This window comes from Myotis brandtii, unplaced genomic scaffold (genome assembly GCF_000412655.1).
Source record: "Myotis brandtii unplaced genomic scaffold, ASM41265v1 scaffold240, whole genome shotgun sequence".
In the NCBI taxonomy this organism is placed as follows: Eukaryota; Metazoa; Chordata; class Mammalia; order Chiroptera; family Vespertilionidae; genus Myotis; species Myotis brandtii.
This window is the reverse complement of record NW_005359064.1, coordinates 3,813,373-3,828,488: the sequence shown is the minus strand read 5'-3', so window position 1 is coordinate 3,828,488 and position 15,116 is coordinate 3,813,373. Positions and strand designations below refer to the sequence as shown.

At 40.9% G+C, this 15,116-nt stretch overlaps 1 protein-coding gene across 2 annotated transcripts in view; it reads right to left on the bottom strand.

Annotated features, from left to right (window-relative positions):
- CEP192 (centrosomal protein 192kDa) overlaps nucleotides 1–15,116 on the bottom strand; it is a 107,746-nt gene that overhangs the window by 45,218 nt on the left and 47,412 nt on the right. For both annotated transcript variants that reach the window (XM_014540285.1, XM_014540286.1), the window contains exons 16-21: nucleotides 9,569–10,388; nucleotides 9,352–9,478; nucleotides 7,131–7,302; nucleotides 3,568–4,489; nucleotides 2,262–2,410; nucleotides 469–699 (exon numbers count right to left, since the gene is read on the bottom strand). In XM_014540285.1, the coding sequence (XP_014395771.1) occupies nucleotides 469–699; nucleotides 2,262–2,410; nucleotides 3,568–4,489; nucleotides 7,131–7,302; nucleotides 9,352–9,478; nucleotides 9,569–10,388 (2,421 nt within the window). The remainder of the gene's footprint in view (nucleotides 1–468; nucleotides 700–2,261; nucleotides 2,411–3,567; nucleotides 4,490–7,130; nucleotides 7,303–9,351; nucleotides 9,479–9,568; nucleotides 10,389–15,116) is intronic.

The window sequence follows — 15,116 nt, the reverse complement described above, 5'->3', positions numbered from 1 at the left end:
GGTATTCTAATGTGCAGCCAAAGTTGAGTGCCACTGTCCTAAAGAGGCATATAACACAGAAACTGCCTCATTATCCCAACTAGGCTAGACCTTATCTCTTTCACTTCTAGAAAATAGAGGACTACAGAAGAGAAATTTCTTCAGCTGGCAAATAGTCTTCAGGTACAGAAAAGAAAGAATAATATGAACATAGCACTTTCCTAAGTGAATATCAAATTATAAAATGAATATAAGGTTTGAAAATAAGATTTAATGCTACACTTTGCTTTATAAACACCTGAGCAAATATATCCATGTTTCTGTAAAACAACAGAAATAATTTTAAATTTTGGAATAAGAAGATATTAAGAACTAATGTTTAGCTGGAAGTGAACTTTGTGGCACATTTACTCACAAATTCATTTTTTACTAAATATTACTTTTAAGGTTATACTGACTTCATTAAAAGATCCGCTTACAAATAGTTACCTCGATTACAGGGGTCTCAGCAATAGCGGTGAGAATGACTCTGCTTGCCAAGGCTTCTGCTTGGACTACTGTCTCAGCATCTGCTGTAAATGGCCAAGAAGCAACACTGAATATACATCTGAAAATCCCAGGATCGGATGGTATGAAAAGTACTTTTATCTCTTCTGTGGCATGAGGTCTTACGATGACTTTATTCTTGAAAACTAAACAAGGATATGCTAAAAGATCCACCTTAATAAAAAAAAAAAACAAAGAGCCACATGGTTTGTTAAAAAATGGCTTCACAATGAAAATCAAGAAGTAGAATCAACTAGTTTTAAGATCCTTTTCCCCAGTCACTTGAATTACCAAACCTAGACATATATTACCTCTTCAAAAATATCCAAGTCTTATAACTCATTATTTACGATTGTACTCTGTAGAGTACAATTAGTCAAACTTATGAAACCTTATGAAGATAGGTTGAATTCATGGCCCATAGTCTATTTTATTTTATTTTATTTTAAATATATTTTATTGATTTTTTACAGCGAGGAAGGGAGAGGGATAGAGAGAGGAACATCGATGAGAGAGGAACATCGATCAGCTGCCTCCTGCACACTCCCCACTGGGGATGTGCCCACAACCAAGGTACATGCCCTTGACTGGAATCGAACCAGGGACCCTTCGGTCCGCAGGCCGACGCTCTATCCACTGAGCCAAACCGGTCAGGGCCCCATAGTCTATTTTAAAGCAAACACAGTTTTTGATACCCACACTTTCCTTGAAAAGGAAACTGAAAATTGCAGTACTTCACAGCCCTGCACATGGCCCCCGGACCTAGTTTTTGGTACAACGCAGGATGGTTAGACTGATCTCTAATACTCCTTGTCACACCTCCAAGTCTATGATTGTGATTCACTCCAAACCCTTCCTTCTCACTCACTGTAAATGGGGATCATCTTTTCTACCCCCACTTCCAGAGACAACACTGCTTCCTGAGAAGGCCTTCAATCTCACCACCTTCTATCCTCAACCCTTTCCTTCAACTACCTGCTTTTCCTCTAACCTCAGGATATGAAAGCAGAGGCTATAAGCTAGGAAAAAAGGAGAGTAGGGTAGAGACCGTCTTATTTTACCAGAAAAAGGCTATTACTAGGATGTACTAGGGGAGAGTAGACCACAATGTAGCAGTTGCAAAATCAGGATATTACAGAACAGGTGCTGCTGTCCATATTTCCCACCCTCCCTACTCACTGATATGCAATCATAAAAGGAGATTTATATTCTAGAACTATGACAGCTGTTACTGATCATGTGAGAGATCCTCACTATGGGTTAATGTTAAAATTGTATTTCCAGGTATTTCAAAACATCATGTAAAAACATAATAAATTAGTCAAAAAGACTACTAAAGGTGTGGGCCCTAAGAGTAACTTGTTTTTTTGATAAATGACAGTAACTTATATTCAATCACATTTAACAAAACTAGAAACTCAAGAGCTTTCAGTGGTTTAAATAATAGCACTAAAAGGACATATACATAATTTCATAAATAAATAACAATGAAATATAATGATTAATAAATAAATAATAACTGGCAGAAAATGAGAAACACATTCAGATTTCACCTCTTACACCAGAAGTATTACAACAAAAGAGGGATCAAGAAAGATACCATTCCAATGATTTTGTACAAGGTATAAGGGGAGGGACATATTCCCAGTATAAAAGGACGTACTAGACAAAAAAGAAATCCAGCATTAATCATAATGCAATTGTTAAGTCAAAAGAGAAAGTTAATAAAAACTTACCTTTTCACCATTAACACTAACACTGAGAACTCCTATGCTGACCTGCAGCCAGTGGGTGCTTGGATTAAGTACACTAAGGTGGGTTTGTGAAGCAATACCAACACAGCAAGCGTGAGGAAACTTCACTTCCTCAGGTACTCTTACATTCCCTGGGTAAAGATAAAGCATAGTCAAAAATGCAAGTTATGCCCTACCTGGTTTGGCTCAGTGGATAGAGCATCGGCCTGCAGACTAAAGGGTCCCAGGTTTGATTCCCACATAAGTAAGGGCACATGCCTGGGTTGCAGGTGTACCCCAGTAGGAGGTGTGCAGGAGGCAGCCAATCAGTGATTCTCTCTCATCATTGATGTTTCTATCTCTCTCTCCCTCTCCCTTCCTCTCTGAAATCAATAAAAATATGTATTTTAAAAAATGCAAGTTATAGTGAATACCTGATTAAATACACAGCTAGTTAAATGGAAGTTTTATAGAAGACTACTTGTTTATACCCAGAGGTATGGTATAAAGTGCTCCAGGTCTTCAGGCTCCTTGATATTCTCTAAGCCTCAGAATAGGTTGGCCAATAATTATTTCTTGCTGAATCCAGCCAAGGAATAAGAACATTTAAAACTGATCAAGCTCACAATTTAAAGCTAATCAACTCTCAGATGTTACTACCTATTTACTAATCTCTTCCCCCCCTGCCCGCCCCCCCCCCCCAAATATAAGCCACTGCCTAACCTAGTAAGAAATGATAGAGGTTCTAACTTGGATTTTTAATACAACCAGTCTTTTCACCACCCTTACGCAGTTACTCTGGAATTTCCTTAAAGACAGCACTCCAGTGGCTGTGTGTACTGGGTCAGAAAAAGCACAGCACCCAGCTCTGCTTAGCAGAGTGACCGTCAACAAGAGAATCAGGGGCAGTTCAGCTACTACAGACAGAAGTGGAAGGGTGCCCTCTGCTCACTACAGTAACCCTCCAAGCCTTAAAAGCTGGAAGGAGACTCACTCCTTCAGGAAGGTGACTCTAAACTGGACATTTCCTCGTTGAAAGACTAACAGAACACAAGTGCAGAACACAACAGACAGGAAGACAAAGGTATTGGGAGTTTCATCTACATAAGTTTTCATATTTTTCTAAGGCCATTTCAGGGACCCTTGCCCAGAAATATTCCAAATTCCAGGACAAAGGAAAAAACTTATGAGAAACTCAGGCCCATAATTATCTCCTTGAAACAGAACTAGTTTTTATGGTGTCATTTGAGAAAACTCAATCTTAAGTAATAGCAAGCAACAACAGGCAATAACAGAAAAAGCATCTCACCAAATCCTGACATCATTCCTGAATCCCATGGTTCAATGCCATAATTTGCACCAACAGACTGCACAGGAAAAGATTTTGCTGTAGTTAGAAGATTCTGATGTGTGGTATTAGAATATGGGTTACAAAGGGAGGAAGTACCCATCAATCCAGAGGTGATATTTTGTCCTAGACAAATGTCCACAGCCACAGAGTTCTGAACGTGCTCTCCTGTGACAGCAGGATAAGAACAGCTTCCTGAGAACCCACAGACGGTGGTGCTGCCAGAATAGCACGGAGGCAAAGCAGCATTTCCAGCTGCAGGTAGTGTTCCCAAATACTGCTGGGCAAAGGGAGCTGTGGCTAAAGAATGTCGAGTCAACAGTGCAGGAACTGAGGTGGGCATGTTCTGCATGTTGAGAGCAGAGCCATAAACCACAGAGCTGGGAATAGAGGCACACTGGCTTCCAGAGGCCATCTGATGAGGAACCTGGCCACTCAATGCACTGTTGGTAGTTGACGTATCTTCTGAAGTTACTCTCTCACTTTCGTTCCCAGACGCCTGGAGTGTCAAAGGGAGGCGTGGCAATGCTGACACAATCGGGTGCCTGAGACCTGACTTGCTCAGATGAGCCAGGCTGATCTGGTCCAATTCACTGGAGTTTGTAGTCAAACCGGTGGCAGTGGTTTCCGATAGATCTTCACTTTTGGAGGAAAGATCTTTACTAAATCTAAAGGTAGGTTTTACATCTTCAGGTTTGCTACTCAGAGAAGTAGTTTCAGTCATTTTTTCTGTATCTGACTTTTCCTGGATAATATGTGACAATGTTTCTCTTCCTCTACCTTGAAATGAATCTTTTTCTCTCAACTTTTCCACAGCCTGTTCCTCTGGTGGAATTGGACTTCCTCGAATAATTGTGGTGCTCAACTCACTGGTGATATCACTCTGAGTGACAAAAATTTTTTAGAAATAATCCATAGATTATTACAAATCCAAATAACATAATAAACAGACCTAAACAATGTTAACTCTGAAAAAAAGTCTGCTTACACACAAAAAAAATGTAGTTTGGCAGCTATGAAATGCAGGATTAAGTTTTTAAAAAGTTTGCATTCATTATTTTATAGAAATAATTATGAGGAGATTAAAGAGGAGGTATATACCAATTCTATTTCTGAAAAAATTTACATAAAGGACAAGAGAACTAATTTTGTAAAATTTAAGGAATTTTTTCCTTCTAAACTGTACAATAAAAATTTAAGTAAATTAGTAACAAAGGAATGGGGCGGGGGGGGGAGGGGGACAGTGAGCAAGCTTTCAAATTACATCAACATGAGGTTAAGAATCAACACAAAACCAGTTCAAAGGCTCTCTCCCCCACCCACATTATTTGTCTACTAGAGGCCCGGCGCACAAAATTCGTGCATGGATGGGGTCCCTAGGCCTGGCCTGCGATCAGGGCCAATCTTCCTTGGCTGCCGGCAGCCGGCCCCACTCCCTGCCAGCGCCCTCTGTGTGTGGGGCAATTGGTGGGGCGATCAGGGCCCCAGTGCTGCCCACGTCCATCACCACCCACCCCCGGTTCCTCGTTCCCCATCAGGCAATCGGAGCCTGCCCACCAGGAGGAAGAACTAAGAGGTCAGCCAGCAGGCCCCAATCAGGCCATCAGGGCCTGTGGGCAGCTCCTGCATTGAGCGTCTGCCCCCTGGTGGTCAGTGCATGTCATAGCTCACTGGTTGTTCCACCGACCGGTAGATTTGCATATTACACTTTTATATATATAGATACTGCTGTCATATTTTAAAATGACAATTTTTATGAGCACCAAAGTCTTTTCAAATATCTAAGTTATGTGGTTCTGTTTTCTTAAGTATGAAGTAATAGCCCTAGTCAATGTTAATATACTCATTTCTTTATAATGCATCACCTTAGGGGTGACATCCACAACTGTTACACACAACTTAAGATGCACTTAACCTCGTTGATTATTTTTGGTACTTGGTCTGAAAATTTCATCTGGATTAAAACTTTAGAAACAAAGACACTGATAAACAAATTATTTGCCAGTCATCCATCCATCCATCCATCACTTAATCAATCAATCAATAAAAATAACAAGAGCCTATATGTATTCAGTGATACGTTCCCAAGCCCTGTTCTCACATCACTGTCCCTCCTTACAGATGAAGAAACAGCTTGGGGAGATTGTATCCGTCTGAAAGTAGCAGAGAAGCCATCAGACTGCACAATTCAGCTCTTAACCACTATGCTAAGAACATAGAGACTCAACATATAAAAGCATCATCTAAAAGACAGCTTTCATGAACAACATAAACTGATGAACAAAAATAGATCCAGAGACATAGAAGCATCGAACAGACTGTCAAACCTCAGAGGGAAGGCGGGGGGGTGGGGGTAAGAGATCAACCAAAGATCTTGTATGCATGTATATAAGCATAACCAATGGACACAGACAGTAGGGGGGTGAGGGCATGTGCTGGAGGTGGGAGCGGCCGGGGAGAGGTCAATGGGGGGAAAGGAGACATATGTAATACTTTAAACAGTAAAGAATTTAAATTAAAAAAATAATAACATTTTTTAAAAAGACAGCTTTCAGTGAAATGGTCCTCATCTTGCCCCTCTCAATGACTCCTCCATACTGCTACTGCAATGAGCTTTGAAAACATCAACACAGATCATGTCACTGTTCTGCTTAAGAACCTTCAAAATCACAAATTTTACATCTAAGATGCTTCTTGGTTTGGCCTCTCCTCTTTGCCCCAAGTACATGATTCACTGCAGCCATTCCAAACTTCTTGGAGTTCCTCCAATGCAGTCTGTATTTACAATTAAAGTGGGGCCTTGACTTACGAGTTTAATTCGTTCCGTGACGGAGCTCATAACTCAAATTACTCGTATGTCAAATCAAAAGTGAACGAGTGAGACACGTGATGCTGGGCTGATGCTGTGGCGTTCACTGTGACGTTCGCTGCGCCAACTAGCAGTGGGGTATCTGAAGCTGGCTCGTAACCCGAATTTTAGCTCGCAACTCAAAGCAAAAAATCGGCCGAGAGATGGCTCGTATCTCGAAAAACTCGTTAGTCGGGACACTCGTAAGTCAAGGCCCCACTGTACCTGTCTTCCCCCATTTGTTTGTCTGCTTCTTCCCTACCTAAGTCCAAGTATCCCTGAAAAAGATGGCTTCAATACATTATTATCCCTCCTATCGACACCCTAGTCATACTTTTTGTTATCTCCTTCTGAATACCCAGAGCATAGATCCAGCACAGTGCATTTCACTACAGAGTGTGTCTTGCATGTATGTGTCTTCCACCAGACTGAGAGTGTTTTAAGGGCAGATACTAATATATTTGTACCTCTAGTGCCTACCCAACATGAGAAATTGTTTGATTCTCCTCTCTTTCTCCCTCCTTCCCGCTTCCTTCCTTGTACCCCTGCTACCCCCCATTTTAAAGATAAAAATGGCAACAGAAAGTATACAGGCAGGAACTTCAATCTGAACCATACATCAGTAACACTTTAGAGCCAGAAGTCTTACTAAAGAAATAATAAAAGTGCTGCCCACCTTGCAGTCCTCGAGGCCATGATCTGAGGCCATGGTGGGACAGGTGCTCTCTTGTTCAGACACGTAAGTGAGCCTACTCACACTCGCCTGTGGACACATCAACTGAGACAACTCACTCTCACAGGGGGGCTTCTGATGATGAGCTGCTGAGCCAAAAGATTCTGAAGCACACCTGAGAGAGAAAACACCTTGTGACTAGAGGTGTCCATTCTGTTATTTAACATTATCTACACTAGCAAAAGCCAATCCTGTTTTGCCTACAATCTTATTAATCTTCAGACTCTGCAATAGACAGGGGTGGGCAAAAGTAGCTTTACAGTTGTGAGTACACAAAAGTTTATTCTTATATTATAGGTTTACATCATGGGTTTAATCTTATATTTATTTTATTACAGCTGTAAATCTAATTTTGTTTATGCATGAATACACATATATTATATTTGATAAAGCAATAAATTTACTGTCAAAAATTATATATATACTAGAGGCCCGTTGCACGGAGAGATTCGTGCAATAGGCCTTCCTTCCCCTGGCTGCCGGCACCGGTTTTCCTCCGGCACCCGGGACCCAGGCCTTCGCTTGGGCCGCAGTGGAGAAGTGAAGCCTCTTCAGCCTTCAGTCTTCGCTGCTCCGGCTGGAGCCTTCCGTCTTCACTCTGCACCTGCGTATGCAAATTAACCACCATCTTTGTTGGGTTAATTTGCATACTCTCCTGATTGGCTGGTGAGCGTAGTGGAGGGATGGTCAATTTACACATTTGTCTATTATTAGGTAAGATACATACATATATCTATATATGTCCATAATTTTTGAATGTTAACTTATGCCTTTTCAAAAAATTAAACTTTAGAAAATTCCTATAACTTGAAGGTTAAGTTACTTTATGCCTACCCTGATAAACTTGTCATAAAATCTGTGAAATAAGTTTCTTATTCTAACTCTTGAAAAAGTATTTACCCATCTTGCTCTAACCGGTTTGGCTCAGAGGATAGAGCATCGGCCTGCGGACTCAAGGGTCCCAGGTTCGATTCCGGTCAAGGGCATGTACCTTGGTTGCGGGCACATCCCCAGTAGGGGGCGTGCAAGAGGCAGCTGATTGATGTTTCTAATTCTCTATCCCTCTACCCTCCTCTCTATAAAAAAATCAATAAAATATATTTAAAAAAAAAAGAAAAAGTATTTACCCATCTTACTAGTGTTAAAAATGCAAATCCTATATAATAAAACCCTAATATGCAAACCGACCGAACAGCAGAATGACTGGCAGAATGACCGGTCGCTATGATGCACTGACCACTAGGGGCTATGATGCACTGACCACCAGGGGGCAGACGCTCAACACAGGAGCTGCCTCCTGGTGGTCAGTGTGCTCCAACAGGGGGAGCGCCGCTCAGCCAGAAGCCAGGCTTATGGCTGGCGAGCACAGTGGTGGTGGTGGGAACCTCTCCCACCTCCACTGCAGGCAGGTGGTAAGGAGCAAGGGGCCCCAGACTGCGAGAGCCCCAGACTGCGAGAGGGATGTCTGACCACCAGCTTAGGCCCGATCCCAGGGTGATTGGGCCTAAGACAGCAAGAGGACATCCCCCGAGGTGTCCCAGACCGCGAGAGGGCACAGGCCGGGCTGAGGGCCCTGCCCCCAGTGCACAAATTTCATGCACCAGGCCCCTAGTGACTACTATAAGAGAAAAAAAATCCAAAATTAATGCTATTTAAAATGCTAATAAGAAAACAGTGAGATCAACACTCTCATCACACACTGAAGATAAGGGCGCAAGTCTTTAAGACCCTTCTAGAAATAATTTGCTAATACAGAGAGCCTTCAAATATACTTACTCCCAACCTGGTAATTTCATTTCTAGATATCTATCCTAAGGAAATCAGTGAAAACAGAGAAAAAATTTTATGAGCAAATTTGTTCATCTCAATATCACTCTAATGGCAGAAACAATATAGTAAGTATCCACCAGGAGCATGTAAACCACGACAGATTCATCACACAATCTGTAACATTACTAATTTTCTTTTAAATACAGGGAATTATTATAAGTGGAAAAAACAAGAGTATAGCAAATTTGCACAAAAAATGGCTTGAATGAAATCGACAAAATATTTACAATGGTTACCTTTGAGCGATGAATCTATAATTAATTTTCTTTTATGTACTTTTTTCTTATATTGAGCATGTATTTTTATTATTTAAAGAAAAAAGGTAAGCACCTACCCTGATAAACTCGTTCCAGAAACTTCACTAGGAGAAGAATGACTCAGTGGAGTGGTGGAAGGTCTGAAGCTATCCTGATCATCTTCTGAACTATGTCCACCATGCTCAGGAGAAGAATTTTTCAAATCTATCAGAAAGATGTAGTTTCTAATGAGAACAGGGAAAAAACCTACTCTCTATAATTTTGTGAAATGTGACCAATTATTCTGATACTTACCAACATTTTTAGGTGAGATTAAGAAATGTTTTCCAAAAGTCACATGCTTTTCACTGCTACTTGTTTCATTAACATATTCATTTTGCCTCTGATTTTCTCTATTAGTTTGCATTTCTTCACACTCTTCTGACAGCGAAAAGGGGCCCTTTACTAATGAATAACTATTAGATGTTGGAATGGATATTGAGGTAGCTTTTTCACTGTTACCAGTATCTGGTAATTTGTCGTCAATGGAATATGTCTTCACATCAACTATTGCACTCTCACTCTCTCTTATATTTATAATAACTGAATTTGAAGAGTCTGTTGTTCTAAATGATTCCTGGTTTTCACTCTCTCTGTTTTCACCATAAAAAGCAGCTGGTGTATTTTCTTCTGATTCCCTTACACTTATACTAGTAGCATCTAAGTCCACTGTATGGATGTCTTGTGTAGTGTGTTCTTTTGGCAAAGATAAATCCCAAACGTCAGACATACCAGTTCTTGGAAAGTTTCCCAGTTCACCTTCGCATCTACTAACTTCCGTTTTTCTTAGGTATTTCTCCATATCAAATGCACTGGATCCATTACTTTTTTCTAAATCATTAGCTATGAAATGAGACACAATGGAAACGTCCTGTTGTTCACCATCTTCCTGAAAAGTCTTCTCTCTGGTTTTATTTGAAAGTGCCTTGATCATGGCAGCAAGTTGGGAAGGATCAGTACTCACTGATGCATCTGCAATCGCTGAAGCAATGGTGCTTATCCTAAGTACAGAATCATCACCATCAGGTAGTTTGCCTTTACATCTTTGGGGTTTGCAATTCATGAAGAAAGTATCCTAGAAATGAGAAAATTTACATCAGATAAATTTACCTCAGTCCATAAACAGGTACATATTAATCATTACTTATAAACTAGAGGCCCGGTGCACGAATTTGTGCATGGGTGAGGTCCCTCAGCCTGGCCAGTGATCAGGGCTGTTTCACCCAGTCCCGATCGGGGCCGACTGGGGCCAGCCAGCCAGGGGGAGGGACCATGGGAGGTTGGCTGGGCCGCTGGAGGTTGGCTGTGGGAGCGCAATGACTACCAGGGGGCAGCTCCTGCATTGAGCGTCTGCCCCCTGGTGGGTCAGTGTATGTCATAGCGGCTGGTTGACCAGTCGTAACAGTTGCTTAGGCTTTTTTTTTTTAATATATACATTTTTTTATTTCAGATAGGGAGAGGGAGAGAGAGATAGAAACATCCACGAGAGAGAATCATGGATCGGCTGCCTCTTGCACCCCCCAACCCAGGCAGGTGCCCTTGACCGGAATCGAACCCAGGACCCTTTGGTCCACAGGCCGAAGCTCTATCCACTGAGTCAAACCGGTTAGGGGGCTTTTATATATATAGATGCTAAACAAGATTTAATAGCAGCAAAAACTTAAGGGTATAGCAGTGAAGTATCCTAAAAAAAAAAACAAGACAGCTGCTATCAACTTCAATTGTTGAATACTGAATTACTTATGTAATCTGATTATCAATTGTTAAAAAAAAATCTTCAGGAGTAAAAGATGCTAAAAATGAATCAGAAAAATAATTTAAAACCAAAAAATTAAGAAAATAAGATTGAGAAGCCATTGTGACATTGTGACTGCCAAGTATAGTTCTTGGTAATTTCATCCAATTGTAGAATTATTTACAGGAGAGACAGAAAAAGACAAGTACCATGTGATTTCACTCAGATGTGGAATCTAATGAACAAAATGAACTAACAAGCAAAACAGAGGCCAGAGAATAGCCTGACATCTGGGGGTGGAGGGCTAGGTGGAAGGCTGGAGAAATAGAGCAATAAAGAAAATAAGAGAAAGAACTCATGGATATGGACAACAATGCAGTGACTGCAAGGGGGGCAGGAGGTGGAGGGTATAGGGCAGCCGTGGGCAAACTACGGCCCGCGGGCCGTTATTCATTTCAAACGGGCCGGATGCGGCCCGCAGGCCGTAGTTTGCCCACGGCTGGACTAGAGAATAGCCTGACATCTGGGGGTGGAGGGCTAGGTGGAAGGCTGGAGAAATAGAGCCATAAAGAAAATAAGAGAAAGAACTCATGGATATGGACAACAATGCAGTGATTGCAAGGGGGCAGGAGGTGGAGGGTATAGGGGGATAAATGGCGATGGACAGAGATTGACTTGGGGTGGTGAACCCACAATACAGTGTACAAATGATATGTCGAATTATACACCTGAAATCTGTATAATTTTGTTAACCAGTATCAACTCAATAAATTCAAGTTTTTACAAAAAAAATGATGTGTCGAATTATACACCTGAAACCTGTATAATTTTGTTAACCAGCATCAACTCAATAAATTCAAGTTTTTACAAAAAGATTTATAGGCAAGACATAAATAGGAATCATGGATAAAAAATTAAAGTGGAACCAAATAATAGAAACAAACACATTTAATATTCAAAAATGCAAGTTAAGAACTTCTGCCTCCAGTAAGAACAAACTAATACAAACCAATTCTTGCTGAGAGCAATTAGAACTGGAGAGCATATTCAAAGACATCCCTTAAATGGCATTGGAAAGCTTTAAAAAAAAAGAATAAAAAACTATGAGGCCAAAATTCAAAAGAAAGAATCCCAAACAGGTGAGTCCATTACTGGAGATGCTTTCCCTAGGGAATCTGCTGTTTCAAGAGGCAGCTGATTAAATTTCAAGAAGCAGACAAGCAAAGCTGTTCTTACGGGAGTACGAGTATAAAACCTCAAGTTCAGTATTTGCCAATTATGGCAGGCAGTGACCCTGATAAACATCATAATTTAGGGAGAGACCACAAAGGACTACACCCTAGGAGTCAAAGTAAACAAAAATTAGACTGGCCCTCCTACAGACTGAGGCTCAGTTCTAATGACCTCAACTCAGAAACCAAAGTAAAGTAATCTGAGATTGCTAGAGTTCTTTGCTTCCTTTCAGAAGCAAACATAAATCCTGTCTGGAAGATATCATCCCCCATGACCTCCAATTATTTCAACAACTTTTCCTGTAAAAGTCCACCACTCAATCAATGACACATGATGTTTCAAGATAATGTGGCCCAAGTACAAGAGAAACAGACCTATTGGGGATCCAGAAAATAGTCATCAAAATCCAAAACACATCTGAATCTAAAACATAAAATCTAACATAAACTCTAAAACATAATTAACCCTTTGTGGTCCAATTTTATTTTTGGAATTCAAACAGTCTGGTCCAAATTAATTGACAGGATTGAATGTTGAACCGGTTTGTGGTGTCGACCTCATCCTCGACGTTGGACCTGCTCCTAGCGCCTGGTCTGTCGAGTCAGCCTCCACGTTGGGCCGAAAAGGGTTAAGGAAGTAAAAGACAACATTGAGACTCTAGCAGAGGACTAGGAATTATAAAGAAATAACTAAATGGCCTTGACTGGTTTGGCTCAGTGCAAGGAAGTAAAAGACAACATTGAGACTCTAGCAGAGGGCTAGGAATTATAAAGAAATAACTAAATGGCCCTGACTGGTTTGGCTCAGTGCATAGAGCATCAGCCTGCAGACTGAAGGGTCCCAGGTTCGATTCCAGTCAAGGGCATGTACCTTGGTTGTGGGCACATCCCCAGTAGGAAGTGTGCAGGAGGCAGCTGATTGATGTTTCTCTGTCATCGATGTTTCTAACTCTCTATTCCTCTCCCTTCCTCTCTATAAAAAAATCAATAAAACGCATTAAAATAAAAAAAATAACTAAATGTAAATTTTGTAACTGAGAAATACAATAACAAATTAAGAACCCAATCAATCGAAAACAACTAATTGGACACAACTGAAAAAAATCAGACTTGGAAGAGAATTCTGAAGAAAATATCCAGAATGAACTGTGAAAGAGAAAGTTAATGGAAACTACAAAAAAGAACAGAAAGATGGTAAAAAAAAAAGGTATACTCTATAAAAGTCCAACGAAGTTGTAACTGAACTCTCAAAATGGGGTAAAAATATCTATTTAAAAGATATTGGCAGAGAATGTTCTACAACTTGTGAAAGTCAACAAACAAGAATTAAGAAGGCCTATGGAAAAAAAATAAAAAAAAGAAGGCCTATGAACCCTGAGCAGGATAAAACAAAAGATACCTAAGCACATCATAGTAAAACGGACAAAAAACAACGAAAAAAAATTTAAAGCAGTCAGAGATAAGATACATTACCTTTAGAGAGGTTAACAATAATACTGAAAGCAAACATTTAAAATGAAAAGATGTAAAATAATGTATTCAAATTGCTAAAAGTTGTTCTATGCCCTGACCAGGTGGCTTGGTTGAAATGTTGTCCTTAACACCAAAAGGTTGAGTGTTCAATTACCAGTCAGAGCATATGCCTAAGTTAGAGATTTGATCCCCAATTGGAGCGTCTGAAAGTCAGACTGATGTCTCTCTCTCTCTTTCCCCCTCCCTCCTTCCCTCCCCAATCTCTATCCTATATAATAAGCCTAATATGCTAAGTGTCTGACTATTCGTTCAACCGTTCGACCAGTCGCATGACGCGCACTGACCACCAGGGGGCAGACGTTACGACTGGTAGGTTAGCTTGCGGCTGGAGTCCAGTAGATTGGGACTAGGCGAGATGGGCCAGACACGCCCTGGAGCCCTCCCACAATCTGCTGGATCAGGACTGGGCAAGAAGGCCCCGGTCACCGGATCAGGACTGGGTGAGAGGGGCCGGACACGCTTAAGACTCTTGAGGTGTCACTTTTCAGAACTATAACCATGGTGGTTTGCTTGGTTTGTTTCTTCTTTCCATCACAGATCTGCTTTTAAGCAGATAATGCGCTATAATCATTCCTCTCTATTAATGAAAACCTTTCAGTGTTGTGTTTCCATGTTTTCAACCTTTATAAGGAGCTTACTGAAGTCTGCAAAAGCTTCTATTAAACCCTTCACTGTGAATTTTCTTAGGGTTTCTTCTTTTTCTTCTCCTATAGTTTCTTTTTCTCTTGCCTCTTCCTCAGCTATACATTCCTGTTCCAGTTCCAACAACTCATTAGTCAATTGCTCAGGAACCAACTCTAGGAGCTCCTCCATGTCATCCTCATCGACACCTGTTAAAGTTGTGTGTCATCTCAATCACAGCCTCATTGGTTTTTGCAACCTCCTCAGCCTTGAGAAAATTCTTTGAAGTCATGGATGAACTTCTTGTCTTTTTCCAAATGCCATTCATACACTCCTTGGTAATATCACACCAAGCCCAAGCAAGGTCTTGATGTTCTAATCCTTCCATAATTGCATCAGTATCTTCCCAGGGTCTTCCTCAGTTGCAGCAAGAGCCTCAGCAAAGGTCCTCCTCCGGTAGTAGGCCTTAAAAGCTGCTGTAACTCCTTGGTCCATTGGTTGGATCAAAGAGGTAGTGTTTGGACAGAGAAACACCACTTTGATTTTGGGATAAAGAACACCAATAATAGGTTGTCTGAGCGCATTATCAACAATAAGCAAAATCTTGAAAAGTATGTTATTCTCCAAACTGTACTTCTCCATTTCACTGGTATCACAATTCGGGAGGGCGTCTTGGAAAAGG